Here is a 15,588-nt window from a genome sequence, read left to right on the forward strand (position 1 = left end):
TCTTTTCTTAGGTATATTGCAGGGATGTTTAATACATCACATGTCTGTGTACTGCCTCGATTCATGTTTCCTACAAATAGCTACCTCTCAAAAGCAAACTTTTTAAAAATCCTATGCATTTTGTGAGCAAAGGTTATATTTTACATCAAAAAAAAAAGTTGTGGCACTTGTAACAGTAGATAGATGATAGATAATAGATGATGCATAGATAATAGAAAGATAGATAGATAGATAGATAGATAGATAGATAGATAATATAAATATAAATAATATCCCCAGACTGTCATTTTTCTTTCTTTTGGGTCTGCAAGGCTAAGATGAAGATAATGCTGTGGGATTACATTCAACAACAAAGCGCATCAGTGAGAACACCGGTGTTCTCCAAATTAGCTTTGCTTAAGAGCGAGAACATTTAAAACCAAGGTTCAGTAGACAAATTTAGATCATTCTGCAAACACATTTTTTTTCTTTCTGTGCTCTGTGGCAAGCTTCAGGGTAAAATAGTCCTGCAAGCTGATTAGTTTATTATGGCACAGTGCAGATTAATTTTGAATATCAACCAAAAAAAAAAATCACATAATATGCAACATTCCCTTAGGAAAAGACTGGTTCTAATAAATAAAACTTTTCACAGGGCCATAGCCAAGCAGTGTGGGTCATGCATGGCAGGCTGTCTATCAGCAGATTTATTCTGAGTCCTTTAAAACTGATGCTTTCCCAGAGATTCTGTGAGTGGTCAGCCCAGTCTCTCACTGGCAGCCAGGTGTAGTTCCCCTTTCCCCCGCTTCCCCCAAAAAGAAGCTGTGGTGAAATAATGTTGAGACACAGACCTGTGCTGAAAACTAGATAGATTCACACTTGAGACAAACAGCTCATTAAGGGAAACAAAGAACATCTTTGTAAAGAGTTATCTTTAGAGTCTGGATTTTAAAACTGTTTAAACTGTTGTGTCTATCAGAAGATGCTTTTCCTTGTGTTGAAAAGATTTTGCCCAATTATAAATATTTACAGACACTAATTTATAAAACTCCTTCCCCATGCTCTCAGTCTGAGGATGTTGACCTGCTTTTGGTAAGTGGTGAGAGTGCTCCCCTCGAATATCACAAGCCAGGAGAAATCCAAGGCAACATTTAGGTAGAGTGGTAGTTCTGGTAAAGTGGGGAGATGTCGGGAGCTATCATAGTGTGTCAACACTAATTATATTTAAATACCATTAATTTCAAGTAGCACTCACAGGTGAAAAGTATGTGAGGTTATTTATTTTTCTGCCTCAATCTCTGTAGGTGAAAGCCATGTTTTCAATTTATTTTAGGATTTAATTTACAGTAAGATCTAACACATACAAAAAAGATATTTTTAGTTACTTAAAATCAATCACAAATATACTTCTTTTTCTAAGAAATTTAAGTCTCACCATCTTGAAATTTATGTGAATCTTTAATTTCCTTGCTGTAAGGAGTTAAATATACATGTTTGGTGCTTTTCCATCTAGTTTGAGGGAAGTTTAGAAGAGTCTGAAAAAAGTGGTCAGAGCACCACCTGCTGGTCAGAATGTAGCATGACCCTCAACCCATCTGCTCTGCTCAGTGCATAGAACTGACGATGAAACCATCGTGGTTGATTTTAATTTTTTTTTAATTTGCATTTGAATAAAAACTGAAACAATGGAAGTACAGTATACATATTTCATCAGTTTTCAACATAGTCTGTTTTTACCCATAATAAAGCTATGGTACTTGTTACTAGTTCAGTTGCCTAGGAGATACTGATGTAATGGGTTACTATGGCAACGACTGGTCTCTTGAAGGATTGTAAATGATAGGGTTGGCAGAGTTCATAGAGACACATGTTAAATGATTAATTTCATGAGATTTGTACCAAGTTATATCTTTATGTGCAAAACTAATACTGAAAGCAAACATTTTCAACTTTTTAAAAAATTCCATCAATAATGTCTTTTTATTTACTTTAAAAGAATCAAAGGATAAATAACTCCCAGTCTGCTCAGTCATTGGCTACCCCAGTGGTTTCCGTAGCAACTCCTACTTTACCAGGACAAGGGATGGGAGGATATCCATCAGCCATTTCAACAACATATGGTACCGGTGAGTAGCTTTGCCATGTTCAAATAGTACATTAAATACTTTTTTATTAAAAAGCAAGATGAAAAAGATATTACCTTTTGAGTCTGTTAGGGGGTTTTATTTAGAACCTATGGTGTCCAGAACACTATACCATTACCTGTTCGCTATTAATACAAAGTGAATGTCCATATTTTTTAAGTGACTGAAAGTTTTACTAACCCTAAAAATAAAACTGAGTTTAATATAGAAGAACAATTTCAAGGAAAATGAGCTGTTGTTTCTTTGATGTAATAGAATGCTCACTTTCTTGGGGTTGTTTAAAAAACATTTCTAGATCATCAAATATGTATAAACTGTAATACCACATTGTAGTTCTAAAAAACTAGAATTTCAGGCTGTGTTACTTTGAAGCTTTCATAGAATACTTATTTTTTAGTATACAATATATTGCTTTTAAATTAAAATGTCTCTGCTGCCTTTTCTCCTTTTTTTCCCACGGAAGTGAAAAAAAAACTTACAACAATCATTAAATAATACTAATAGAATATTATTAAAATTGAAAATGTGTATTCTATTCATCATTTGAAAATTTCAGAATTAAATGTTTTCCCTCATTGTTTTATTTTTTGATCTAGAGTACTCTCTGAGTAGTGCGGACCTGTCATCTCTGTCTGGGTTTAACACCGCCAGCGCTCTTCACCTGGGCTCAGTAACTGGCTGGCAACAGCAACACCTACATAACATGCCGCCATCTGCCCTCAGTCAGCTGGGGTAAGCAATATTGCTTCTTTTATAATACACTTTTAGGATGCATTTTTAAATGACAAATGGTGATCTCTAAATAATGTGCTCTAATGTCCCATTAGAGGATGTAAAATTTTACTTTATGAAAATCTGAAAGTAATTATCAGATCAATACCTTTCAAGTAGCTTAAATATTACTTTCCTTATTCTTTTAAGAGGAGGGGGAGCTCTGTGATAATGACATAAATTATTTCCCTATTGTTTTAGGCAATATTTATTTCCACGTCTATCGATAAGTAATGTTTAGTTAAGTTTTCACATAGGTCAGTGGGACATAAGAAGGCCTTTATAGTTATAAATTCTTTAAGTTTCTGAGATATTTGAGAATCCTCACAGCATAAACCACATAGTTCAGACTACTGTTAACGTGAGATGCATAAGGACCAACTAGTCCATCAATATACAGATTTAATTTATTTATAATGCACTTACAGTACATTGTATATTTACAGATATTGTATGAATATAAATATATATGTATATGTACATACATATACTGATTACCTAAATTTGGGTATAAAAATAATTTTTGTTTTCTGGTCAGAAGATGTGTATTTCTGCCCCCTTGTGGTAGTTTTGAGATATGTCTTTATCATAGAAATGACTCCTGTCATTAAACTATAGAAATGTTCAAACCTTTAAAACCCTTGAAGTCACAATTCATACTATTTATAAAACAAATAGCTTTATTTTAAAGTTTAAAACACTAATCAAAGGAAGATTTTAACTTCCACTAATGACTCCTAAACTATAATTAATCTTCAAAAGAAAATACGAGGAGGATATAAAATATTTAAAGATAACAAGTTTTTATATTTTGGAAACATTCTATATGCCTACCTCACTTTTACTTTTCTGCTGAGCCATTTGGTTAGAATAGTTAACTAGTTCTACATTCTTATTTCTAAGGAGATAATGAACATAAGACACTGAATAGAATAAAAATCACTGATTGATATTACAACTTCATCACTTTTACCCCTCCCCTGCCCCACCAGCTTTCAGTGGAATTGATTTCACATAGATTAGTGCTCTGGTAATGGACTCTTCACCCACCCTACTTGTTAGTCACTATTATTGATTTTCAACAACGGTGATTAGTGAGTAGGAGGCACCATTGGCTTATGTGCCTCCTCCTAACTAATCACCATTGTTGAAAATCTAAACTTTCACATAATTAAAAAAATTCCATAACAGTATTGCTCTGCTTTCTTGAAAGATTGTCAACTTTAAAGATATATTAATTTTGATCAGCAACAGAGGCTTTTTTAGGGAATTTAAATTTTCTTAGAAATGTTAACTATTCAAATAGATATTTATTGTAATAACTTTTTCAGAGAATTACCACTAAGTACATCACCATCCAGGCGATCTTAAAAACATACACGTAGCATTACACTGCTGTGGCTCAGCAGTGAATCCACTGTACATGCTTCTTGGCAAAAATAAAGGTAGCTATTTAATTTTTATTTTCTACAAAATTCATCCATTAGAGGACTAGGTTTTCCTAGAAATTATCAGTGTCAAAAACTATACTTGTTTCCCTGAATGTGGCTTTCTTTTGTTTTCAGTTACATCTGTCAACTTCCATTTTATATATAAAACACAATTTTAACTATATTACGATTTTAAAATTATCTTCCATTACATGGAAGAATAATTCTCTGCTGCTCTTAATAGAGACTTGAGAAAATGAGAAAGGAGAGAACTAAACTAGAGAGGAACTGAATGAATTACAGCAGCCAAGGATGAAGCATTTGTTTAGTTTGATTTCTTTCACCACTGATTCTCATGGTGCATAATTTGAGTCTGAATTTGGTCTATGAGTTTTTATTGCAATTTTAATCACTTACCTTATCTCTCAGTTAGGATATCATTTTCAGTCCTTCTAATTTGGGCCTACTTACTTGTTTACTTTCTTCCTTCCCTCCTTCCTTCCTCCTCCCTCACTCACACACACATACACACACACAAACACACGCACACATGCACACACTCAAGATTTCTTCAAATGAACTAGCACATGCTCACACAATTAAATGTTAAACTGTTTTTTAAAATCCCAAGTTTTAATATTTATGTCAAATAAATTATATGAGCCGCCTTAATTTCTTATAATGTAAATTAATTTTTAAAATCGATATTTTTCCTAGCTAAAGTAGTCTCATACACTTGTGTGGTGGGTTCACATTCTTTTGGATAGCTACAGGGTTCTAAGCAAAGTAAAGTATGTTTCAGTTCCACCAAAGTGGATATTCTCAGCAGCCCAAGACCGTCACTACAGTTCTTTCTCAAAATTAAAATTACAAAAGAGCTCTTCATACTTTGTTCATGGGGATACCTGTAATTTTTCAAAGCTATACTTTTAATACTATCTAGTATCTGATTTCATCTAAGTAAGTTAGATAAATGTTGTAAACTGATTTGATGTAGAGGGCAGAGGTGACTAGCAGAAGGAACTTACCATCAAGGGTTAGTGAAAGTCATTTGAATACTAAGATTTGAGAAAATGGCCCTCCAATTTTTAGGTGTTTTTTTCCTACCACCAAAAAACAAACAAACAAACAAAAAAGGGCAACCTATTTTCTGGAAGCATTTCTATACATCTTTGTTGATGTGGGTGTACATACTGAGAGAGGTAACTTTGAGTAAAGACAACTTTTAAAAGGTTAGGTTAAATATAGTTTGATAGTCTAATTTCCAGGCGGAGGAAGTAAGCAATTTGAATAAAACTATTTAGTCATGTTTCATTTCTGAACACTTATGGGGAAAGGCAGGTGTTCTCCCAGTTGGAAGGCATCTGTGCTAGATGAAAACTTGCAGCAGGACTTGATACAGGCAACTTGCATGTCTGGCTTCTGTCCTCCCACCCACCTCTTTATCACCCACACATATGAAGTATTTTGCAATTATCTGTGTCTATAAAAATTTTGTTCTCAAGAATAAGTACACCAACTTGCTTTTATCTGAACCTAGCATATATAAAGCTAAGTGATTTTATGCTTTTTTTTTCAATAAAATACTTCCTTGATAACAGAGACTAGTCAATTAAATTTCACTCTATTTCGAATCCTCTACCACAGTATAATGAAGCTGAATCAATTTAGGGATTAGCTTGTTTGTTTATAGGAAGGGATAAATAGTAAATATTACGTCTTTTATGGGGAAGAGATGCAGCAAAACCTGAACAAGCCAGTTGACACCGGAAGACAATGCAGCTTTCAAAAGCTGTATTAAAGAAACAGCATTTTTATTATATTACTTTTTGCTTAATTCATCCAGATTAACTGCATTTACTGGTCCAACACACCAAATACTTTTTCTCATTTTCCATGTCCCCTGCCTGTGAAGACACAATCTAAACATCAAAGGGCAGACAAACGTATTTATTGATATGACACTTTATTTTCAGACTCCTAATTGACATTCATTATTAAATTGTTATGTGATTCATATTAGAGGCATTTCATTAAATTTTAGTGAAATGGCCTTTCTTATTCAGAGCCAGGAAAATTCTTTCTTCTAAAAATCAAAAGATGATTTCTTCTGACATCAAAATGAATCATTAAGTCACACTGAACTGAGATAAAGTAGTCCACCATTATGGATCTTTTTGAAATACAGATGCTCCTTCGCATTTTAATATCTTTTTGATTTAATTAAAACTCATAGAAAATTAATATACTAATATAGACCATAAAATAAAAACTACAAATAAATACAAATACAAACAGGTGATTGAAAATTATATACATTCCCTGTAGTATCTCGATATAAATGCTAAAAATACTTTGATTCTATAAGATCATAAAAGCCAGAGAAAGAAAGGCTTATTAGGGAAACAAATAATTCTCTGTTATCCTCAACATTAGTTCATCTATTAATAAGAGAAGGAAAGTGATTTTTTGCCAGTAGGTGGTGCTTTTGTATAAAACATCACTCAAAGATAAACTCATTTATGACTAATTTTATATCTCTCAACAACTTGAGCCTGAATTACATCTTCCAAAAAGCCAGCCCCAAGTTACTCCACCTTTTTTTCTGAAATATATACAGATTTTCTCACTGCTTATAATGACATTTTTAATGCCATCTACTTCTCTTCGCTGGAAAGTAACATAATCACGTACACGTGTAGGTAGGCTCACTTTCCTTTGTTTAAAATGGGTGTGCTATGGATTATTCTTTGCTGTGACTCTTCCTCAGGAAAAGAGATTTCTGTATTCTCTTGACCATGTGGGAAAATAATGCTGACTCTAGCCTTGGATGTCAGTGCAATTGGAATGTAAGAACTATATAAGCCTCTTAAAATTGATATTGGCAGTATTATTGTGTTTTATCCTGATAAAGTCATTGTGATTGCTGATCTATACTTAGGGGCTTAGGGTTTTTCCCTCCAGAATTTCAAGTACATAAATTCTCCTGTATATTTTGGGAAAAGGGCAAGTTATGCTTTCTTGGAACAAATGAGGACTAAGGGCTACGAACACAGTAAAATCACACTAGGTTCTTCCTTACAACCACCTTCCTTAGGCAAATCCAGAGTCACCAACTAACACCAATGATGAATAAGAGGAATGGTACCCTAAGTCCCCCAGAAGGGAGAGACTAGCAATAGGAGGTAAAGTTGAGGTAATTTGTGGAAAACAGACAGCATTTTTATCCCATGTAGCTGAGAAAGGATGAAGAAAGTAAAATTATATCAGTTTTAGTGTGGTAGGAAATCTACATGTTTTTAAGCCAGTACCTAAAATCTGCAGATAATTTTCAATCTCCTTCCTCCTTCCCCCTCTTTCCTTTCTTTTGAGCTTTTCACCAGATATGGTTATAGATAGCCTTTTATAGATTCTATTCATTTGAAATTTGAATTCTTCACTTTCTCTGAACACTACGAAACTTAATGTGCATGCGCTTATTAAATTGAGGGAAACATTTATATTCATAATAAGCTTTTTACAATAATTTTGAAACACCAGTATGAATAAATCAAAGAAGTCTAATTTAAAAGCTAAAGATTTTATTTTGGAACTAGTCTAGGGAGAAATGCCATGGACACAGAAAATGCTTTTTCCAGCATGTCTCGTTAAACCTTTCTGAACCGGTAACCTATTGGTTTAGGGAGCCTATCAGAGACTAGAGGTGTGATTCATGAGCCTGGACCAGTTAAATACTGTAATTACTACTGGGCAAATCAACAGAGGCATCCTAAATCGCTCTAAGAAGGCGATGCCCTTACGTGCTTTTAAGCACGTTCTCCTCCCTCTGGGCATGCTCTGGTGTCTATGCGAGTCTTTAAGCTGATGTTTTATGTAATTGTGAGTTCCTGGGGGCTCCAGGCCTCCTCCATCTGTAACTGGGTTTCCTTTCCTCCTACAGAGCTTGCACTAGCACTCATTTATCTCAGAGTTCAAATCTCTCCCTGCCTTCTACTCAAAGCCTCAACATCAAGTCAGAACCTGTTTCTCCTCCTAGAGACCGTACCACCACCCCTTCGAGATACCCACAACACACGCGCCACGAGGCGGGGAGATCTCCTGTTGACAGCTTGAGCAGCTGTAGCAGTTCGTACGACGGGAGCGACCGAGAGGATCACCGGAACGAATTCCACTCCCCCATTGGACTCACCAGACCTTCGCCGGACGAAAGGGAAAGTCCCTCAGTCAAGCGCATGCGACTCTCTGAAGGATGGGCAACATGATCAGATTATTACTTAATAGTTTTTTTTTTTTTCTTGCAGTGTGTGTGTGTGCTATACCTTAATGGGGAAGGGGGGTCGATATGCATTATATGTGCTGTGTGTGGAAAAAAAAAAGTCAGGTACTCTGTTTTGTAAAAGTACTTTTAAATTGCCTCAGTGATACAGTATAAAGATAAACAGAAATGCTGAGATAAGCTTAGCACTTGAGTTGTACAACAAAACACTTGTACAAAATAGATTTTAAGGCTAACTTCTTTTCACTGTTGTGCTCCTTTGCAAAATGTATGTTACAATAGATAGTGTCATGTTGCAGGTTCAACGTTATTTACATGTAAATAGACAAAAGGAAACATTTGCCAAAAGCGGCAGATCTTTACTGAAAGAGAGAGCAGCTGTTATGCAACATATAGAAAAATGTACAGATGTTTTGGACAGACCCGGCAAAGGGTGGCCATTGGTAAATGTTAGGAACACACCAGGTCACCTAACATCCTGAGACCGCTCACAAACCTGCAGGCATATCATTGGCGTATGGCACTCAATTAAAAGGATCAATGACCATTAAAAGAGGACCATACCTATTTAAAAAATGTGGAGTTTGAGGGCTAACGTATTTAATTAAATAAATAAATAAATAAATCTGGGTCTGCATCTCTTATTAAATAAAAATATAAAAATATGTACATTACATTTTGCTTATTTTCATATAAAAGGTAAGACAGAGTTTGCAAAGCATTTGTGGCTTTTTGTAGTTTACTTAAGCCAAAATGTGTTTTTCCCCTCTTGATAGCTTCGCTAATATTTTAAACAGTCCTGTAAAAACCAAAAAGGACTTTTTGTATAGAAAGCACTACCCTAAGCCATGAAGAACTCCATGCTTTGCTAACCAAGATAACTGTTTTCTCTTTGTAGAAGTTTTGTTTTTGAAATGTGTATTTCTAATTATATAAAATATTAAGAATCTTTTAAAAAAAATCTGTGAAATTAACATGCTTGTGTATAGCTTTCTAATATATATAATATTATGGTAATAGCAGAAGTTTTGTTATCTTAATAGCGGGAGGGGGGTATATTTGTGCAGTTGCACATTTGAGTAACTATTTTCTTTCTGTTTTCTTTTACTCTGCATACATTTTATAAGTTCAAGGTCAGCTGTCAAAAGGATAACCTGTGGGATTAGGACATATCACATTGCAACACCCTAAATTGTTTTTAATACATTAATGATCTATTGGGTCAACTGACATCCATTGTATATATTAATTAGTTTATCTTATGCTATATTTGTTCTTGTTTTTGAATTTTTATCAAATGCAGGGCCCCTTTCTGATCTCACCATTCCACCATGCATCTTGGAATTCAGTAAGTGTGTACCCTAACTTGCCCGTATTCTAAATTTGATATGCTTTTTACAAATATGCCCAGACAAGACAAGCTGCATTGGGGCACATGTCCTGCATATATGGCCCTAGAAGCAAGTGATATGGAGTTTACTCGATGCATACGTTATAAATTCCCACAGAAGAAAAATGTGAAAGACTGGGTGCTAGATAAGAAGGAAGCAGGTAAAGGGATAGTTGCTTCGTCATTCGTTTTTAATTATTTTAACTGACCCTCAACAATCTTGTCAGCAATGTAGGACTGTTGAACAATCCCAGTGTGTCAGGACCCCCAAATGTCACTTCTGCATAAAGCATGTATGTCATCTATTTTTTTCTTCAATAAAGAGATTTAATAGCCATTTTAAGAAATCCCATTAAAGAACCTCTCTATGTCCCTTTTTTTTTAATTTTTCAAGAAATAATGATGACTCTTGTCTAATATTTGTCTATAAGGGATTAATTTTCAGACCCTTTAAAAAGTGAGTGCCATAAAAGAAGTCAAGATTATATTCCTGAAAAGAGATTTCAATCTAGGAATGATTTTCCTTCTCTTGGAATGTGAAGATCTGTCGATTCATCTCCAATCTAATGCATTGACATATACAGCAAAGAGATACAGACAGTAAAATCAGCACTGCTATATCAGGTGTAGGACATCTCTTACCCATTTGTTTTACGTGCACAATTGCTATGTGTTTCTCATTGTAAAAGGTTGCCACTGGGTGGCAAAAGCCAGGAGACCTTACTAACTAGGCTATATTTTTCTTAACTTGATCTCAAATCTACAATTAGACCACAATGCACCTTTGGTGGTATCCACGTAGGATACTAACCTGCCTTGTACTAACATTTTATATACTAAAAAAAAAAAAAGAAAAAAAATCTATTAACCATTTCGTATATCCCACTATTCAAGGTATCCATGGAACATGAAAGAAAAACATTTCTGCAGAGGAAAAACAGAAAATCATCCCTGAAAATATGCATACACACATACTCACACATAGAGGGAAGAAAACTAAGAAAATCATTTTCTCACCATCGACTTGATCCCATCCTTATAACGCATCCTTATAACTTAATGTGTATAAAATATGCAAACATGTCACAACTGTTCTTTGTCACTTCCAAATACTTCATCGATATCAGTAGAAACTTACCAGTGGGTGGGAAAGGGTCATTATGTGAAAATATGAAAAAATAGCCATATTAATTTTTTACCTGAAATTTGCCTCAGTAACAAAGAAAAAGTGAATTTTTAATGCTGAAGATAAAGTAACCTAAAGTACCAGCAGAAGCCTTGGCTATTTATAGCGGTCTGACAATAGTTTTATAAGAACATGAAAAGAACAGAATCACTTAAAAATGGATGCCAGTCATCTCTTGTTCCCACTACTGAATTCATATAAAGTAGTGGCAAAATAGCAAAGGGATAATCTGAGAATTTTTAAAGATGATTTAATGAAAAGAAGCACAATTTTGATTGTGATGAGTCACTTTCTGTAAACAATCACTGTCTATCTTTACCCTATACCTTATCTGTAATTTACCATTTATTGTATTTGCAAAGTTAGAATGTTGGTTGGTTTTTTTTGTTTGGTTGGTTTTTTTTAATCACAGTAAATCCTTTGTATTCAGGAGTTTAGGGCAGAGCCCTTGAGGAAGTAGTATTATACATAACCCATCCTAGAGTAACATTTTAGGCAACATTCTTCATTGCAAGTCAAAGAACCATAAGTGGCATTTTACACAGCTACAAGTATTGTTATATCTAATCCTATTTTAAAAGCTTTTTTGGTAATATTAAGCTTAAATACAGGTAACACTGATGCAATATACATAAGCTGCACAACCTGTATATTGTATGCATTGGTGTGTGGAAGGCTGTTCATTTCAACCTTTTTTAAAATTGTGTTTTTTTAGTAAAATGGCTTATTTTTTCCCAAAGGTGGAATTTAGCATTTTGTAATGATGAATATGAAAATGCCTATCCTCAGATCACTTTAAGGTTAACTAAAGTGATAATTTAAAAATTTTCAAATACACTTTTTAAAAGAATATCTGCCCTCTCACAATTTTATGTATGTGTCACTCTTACACACCCATCTTTATCTTAGAAATAGCATTTTTGCCCCCTTTATTCTTTTGTTTGACTTTCCAGAGAGTTAATGCTTGTATTTCTTTCATTTAAAAAAAAAATGTTTTTTTGTTTTTTTCTTTAAAGAAGCAGCAGCCACTTGAACTCTCAATAAGGGCTGCTGTTTAAGCATGGCATATTTCATCTGTTCCCGTCTGTGCCATCTGCTGTGATGTCGTCACTTGTATGGCGTGAATTTCCTACCACTACAGATCTTTTGAAGATTGATGGAATACTGGTGTCTGTTAGAATGCTTCAGACTACAGATGTAATTAAAGGCTTTTCTTAAATATGTTTTCACCAAAGATGTGGAGCAATCCAGGCCACATATCTTCTACATTAAATTTGTCCATTTCGGTTATTTTCATAATCGGGTATTGCATTTGCCTTCCCTAGTCATACCTCAAATTGATTTATACCTCAGTTTAATTCAGAGAGGTCAGCTAAGTGACAGATTCTGTTGTGGTTTGAATGCAGTACCAGTGTTCTCTCAGAGCAAAGTAGACCTGGGTCACTATAGGCATAGGACTTGGATTGCTTCAGATGGTTTGCTGTATCGTTTTTCTTCTTTTTCTTTTTTGGGGGACTTGTTTCCATTAAATGACAGTAACTAAAATAGCTTGTAAATGAGGGCATACAAGCATTTGCAACAAATATTCAAATAGAGGCTCACAGCGGCATAAGCTGGACTTTGTCGCCACTAGATGACAAGATGTTATAACTAAGTTAAACCACATCTCTGTATCTCAAGGGACTTAATTCAGCTGTCTGTAGTGAATAAAAGTGGGGAATTTTCCAAAGTTTCTCCTGCTGGAAATAAGGTATAATTTGTATTTTGCAGACAATTCAGTAAAGTTACTGGCTTTCTTAGTGATGCAGTGTCTGTGGTGCATTTTTTTTAATTAATGTTTTGCTGTTTAAATTTATTTCGCTTTATCATGTTTTTTTTTAAAAAAAAAAAAAAAAAAGTAACTTCTCCCACAAGTGCAAGTGAGCTTTCTCAATTTTCAACTCAAAATACTCGAAAAAGGGATATTCGTATTTTGGAGGGAAGATGGGTATCAATTGGATCATAGTTCTTGGAGTAACATATGTATTCAGCCAGTGTGGGAAGTTCAAGTTTCTTATGAAGTGGTTCAACTTCTTTCTCAAATCAATTCTTTGACTGTCTTTAATGACTTGCATAAAAGCTCAGAATTTTCCAGAAGTTATACATTTTTAGAAACTATAAAATATATCCATTACCAAATTTAATTATGATTAGAATGTCCTTAGAAAGATCAATGTAAAGACTAACTTAGAAACTGAAAAGGAAAATAAGGAGGCACTGGCCAGCCAACTGGAGATCTTGGACTTATGCATTAGCAACGATTCCTGCTCTGATGAGAAAAGGATTGACGCTGGGGAAAACATTATATGTGACTTAAAAATAGCAGTGCTTTCCTCTTTGTTCTCTTTATTTGATTTCAGTGAAAATTTATTAAGCAATTATTATGTATAACTTATGTGATAGATTCTAGGATGAATGAATATAAAGCCCTTGCTCTTAAGATACTTACAAACTAATGGGAAATTAAGAGACCAGTAAGAAATAGAAAGTGTTCTCGGAGACTTCTGCCAAATGAAGGAGGGAACCACTTTGGCCATCTTTGGAGCAGAACAGAGCAGAGGCCCTGAGCATGGACACTTCATAATCTTCCCAACAAAGGCAACCTTCGACTCATCTTTAGGGGGGTGAGTAGGATAGAGAAAGGCCCAGATGGATGAGGACAGGGCTGATCCAGTGGGCATGTGACCTCTGCAGTCACATGAGGCCATGCACTTAGTTTTGTGCTCTACTGTCGTCCTCTTCATAGCCTTAATTCTACCTTTGAGCTTGTGTTTTGTAGGTGAAATTTGATTAGGCAATAGAGCAGGGAGATACATTTTACTAGCTTTAACCTTTTCTTGCTTTTTGAAGAAGGGCATTTTCCTTTTGCCCCACAAATTATGTCCTAGATGAGGGCATTCTATAAGGAGGAAATAGCAGTTACAAAAGCAGAGAGATGGAGAGATAGACAAATTTGCATGAATGGTAGACCATCCTACTTAGATAAAGTGTAGCTATATGTGGATGTTGCAGGAGGTCATTGAGAGGACGTGACCACCAGTTGACCTATCCAAAGTCCTTGAGATGTATGTTTTGCCCGCTGTTCCCACAATGACAGCTGTTTTCAATGACCCAGCCTTGAGAAAGCGATTGTTAAGACCATCTGGACGGTATATGTAACTGAACCCAGTTAAAGCCTCTATGTAAATTTTTAAGATTCTGGCAAGGTAGATGCAGAGATCCACTTGTCTCACAGTTGCCCAAGACAAGCCTCACATGTAACTTCCCTGGATTATTAAACCTGTCACATCCCAATCAGGAGTGATCTGCTGCTTTCTTCATTCTCCATACTCTCCGTGTATGGGAGCCAGTTTCATATTAACACCTGGGAAGCCCCTGAGGTTTCAAACCAACAGTAGGAGAGCAGTAAGAGACAAGACTGGAAGAGTTGGTTAGAGTCTGATTATTTAACTGAAAATTAAGATGTCTCCAATTTAAGCAACTAAATAAAAGATTTAAAAGAGGTGGGATTGTCAAACTTCAGCAAATAATTAGGTTAATGGTAGGCATGATAGTAGATAAGGAATGGTTGAAGTTTACTGTTTTAAGCTTAAATGATTAGAATGTCCAGTAATGTCCAGATTGGAAATGGAGAGGTCACTGCTTTGTGAGAAGGGTACTTCATCCAGTTCTCAGCATATTTTGTTTGACTTATATACAAGTAGAATATCAGAATGTTGTAAATACATACACGAACTCAGGACACCAGCTAATGCTGAAGATAATGTTTCAGATGTTACAAACAGGGAGGTAATAGTGACAGCCATGCCTGTATATGAGCTTGCTTAGAAAAGGATGTTGAAGAGGGAAAACCTACTGAGGCCCTATGAAGGAATCAAGGAGCTGTCAGACAGAAAGCCAAAGAGTTCTGTCAAGGCAAGAAGAGGTTTCAAAGAAAAAAAAAAAAAAAGCAATCAATACAGTGTCAAATGCTTTATTAGGATCACAAAGGGAGAAGATAAAGGAAGGAACTTTGGTCTTGGATGGTATCTGAAAATCGTTTCAATAAAATGTTGTGGGAGAGAAGAGTGACCATAAAAGGTTGTCTAGCATATGGTGTAAAATTTCAGGAAGCAAGTATTAACCAATCTTTAGTGATGTTTGAGATTAAAAGAAGAGAGTTCGTGTTAGCATGGTCAAGGATGAAGGGAAAGATTGTAAAAAGACCAGGTGGTACCTGAGCGCGCTTGTGGGCTGAGAGAGACCAAAGTGGGCAAAAGGCAGACATGAACCATCCTAACCAAAGGCTGGAGGATTACACTTTGTGCCCCATAGGCACAATTTGGATGTGGTTCTTTTATTTCAATGGTGTTTGGGAGTCTGGATTTTAATGA

General features: G+C 35.1%; 1 protein-coding gene across 16 annotated transcripts in view; it reads left to right on the plus strand.

Annotated features, from left to right (window-relative positions):
* The window catches only part of MEF2C (myocyte enhancer factor 2C), a 141,758-nt gene extending 126,594 nt beyond the window's left edge, over positions 1-15,164 (plus strand). For 6 of the 16 annotated variants that reach the window (XM_016118678.2, XM_016118680.2, XM_016118686.2 and 3 more), the window contains 4 exons: positions 1,048-1,071; positions 1,976-2,105; positions 2,720-2,855; positions 8,265-8,586. In XM_016118678.2, coding sequence (XP_015974164.1) covers positions 1,048-1,071; positions 1,976-2,105; positions 2,720-2,855; positions 8,265-8,586 — 612 coding nt within the window. Of the gene's footprint in view, positions 1-1,047; positions 1,072-1,975; positions 2,106-2,719; positions 2,856-8,264 lie in introns of all 16 variants that reach the window. The other 10 variants (XM_016118682.2, XM_016118689.2, XM_016118683.2 and 7 more) reach the window with 4 other exon arrangements.
* Positions 15,165-15,588: the final 424 nt, after the last annotated feature.

The sequence above is a fragment of the Rousettus aegyptiacus genome, unplaced genomic scaffold (genome assembly GCF_014176215.1).
Source record: "Rousettus aegyptiacus isolate mRouAeg1 unplaced genomic scaffold, mRouAeg1.p scaffold_m13_p_8, whole genome shotgun sequence".
Taxonomy (NCBI): Eukaryota; Metazoa; Chordata; class Mammalia; order Chiroptera; family Pteropodidae; genus Rousettus; species Rousettus aegyptiacus.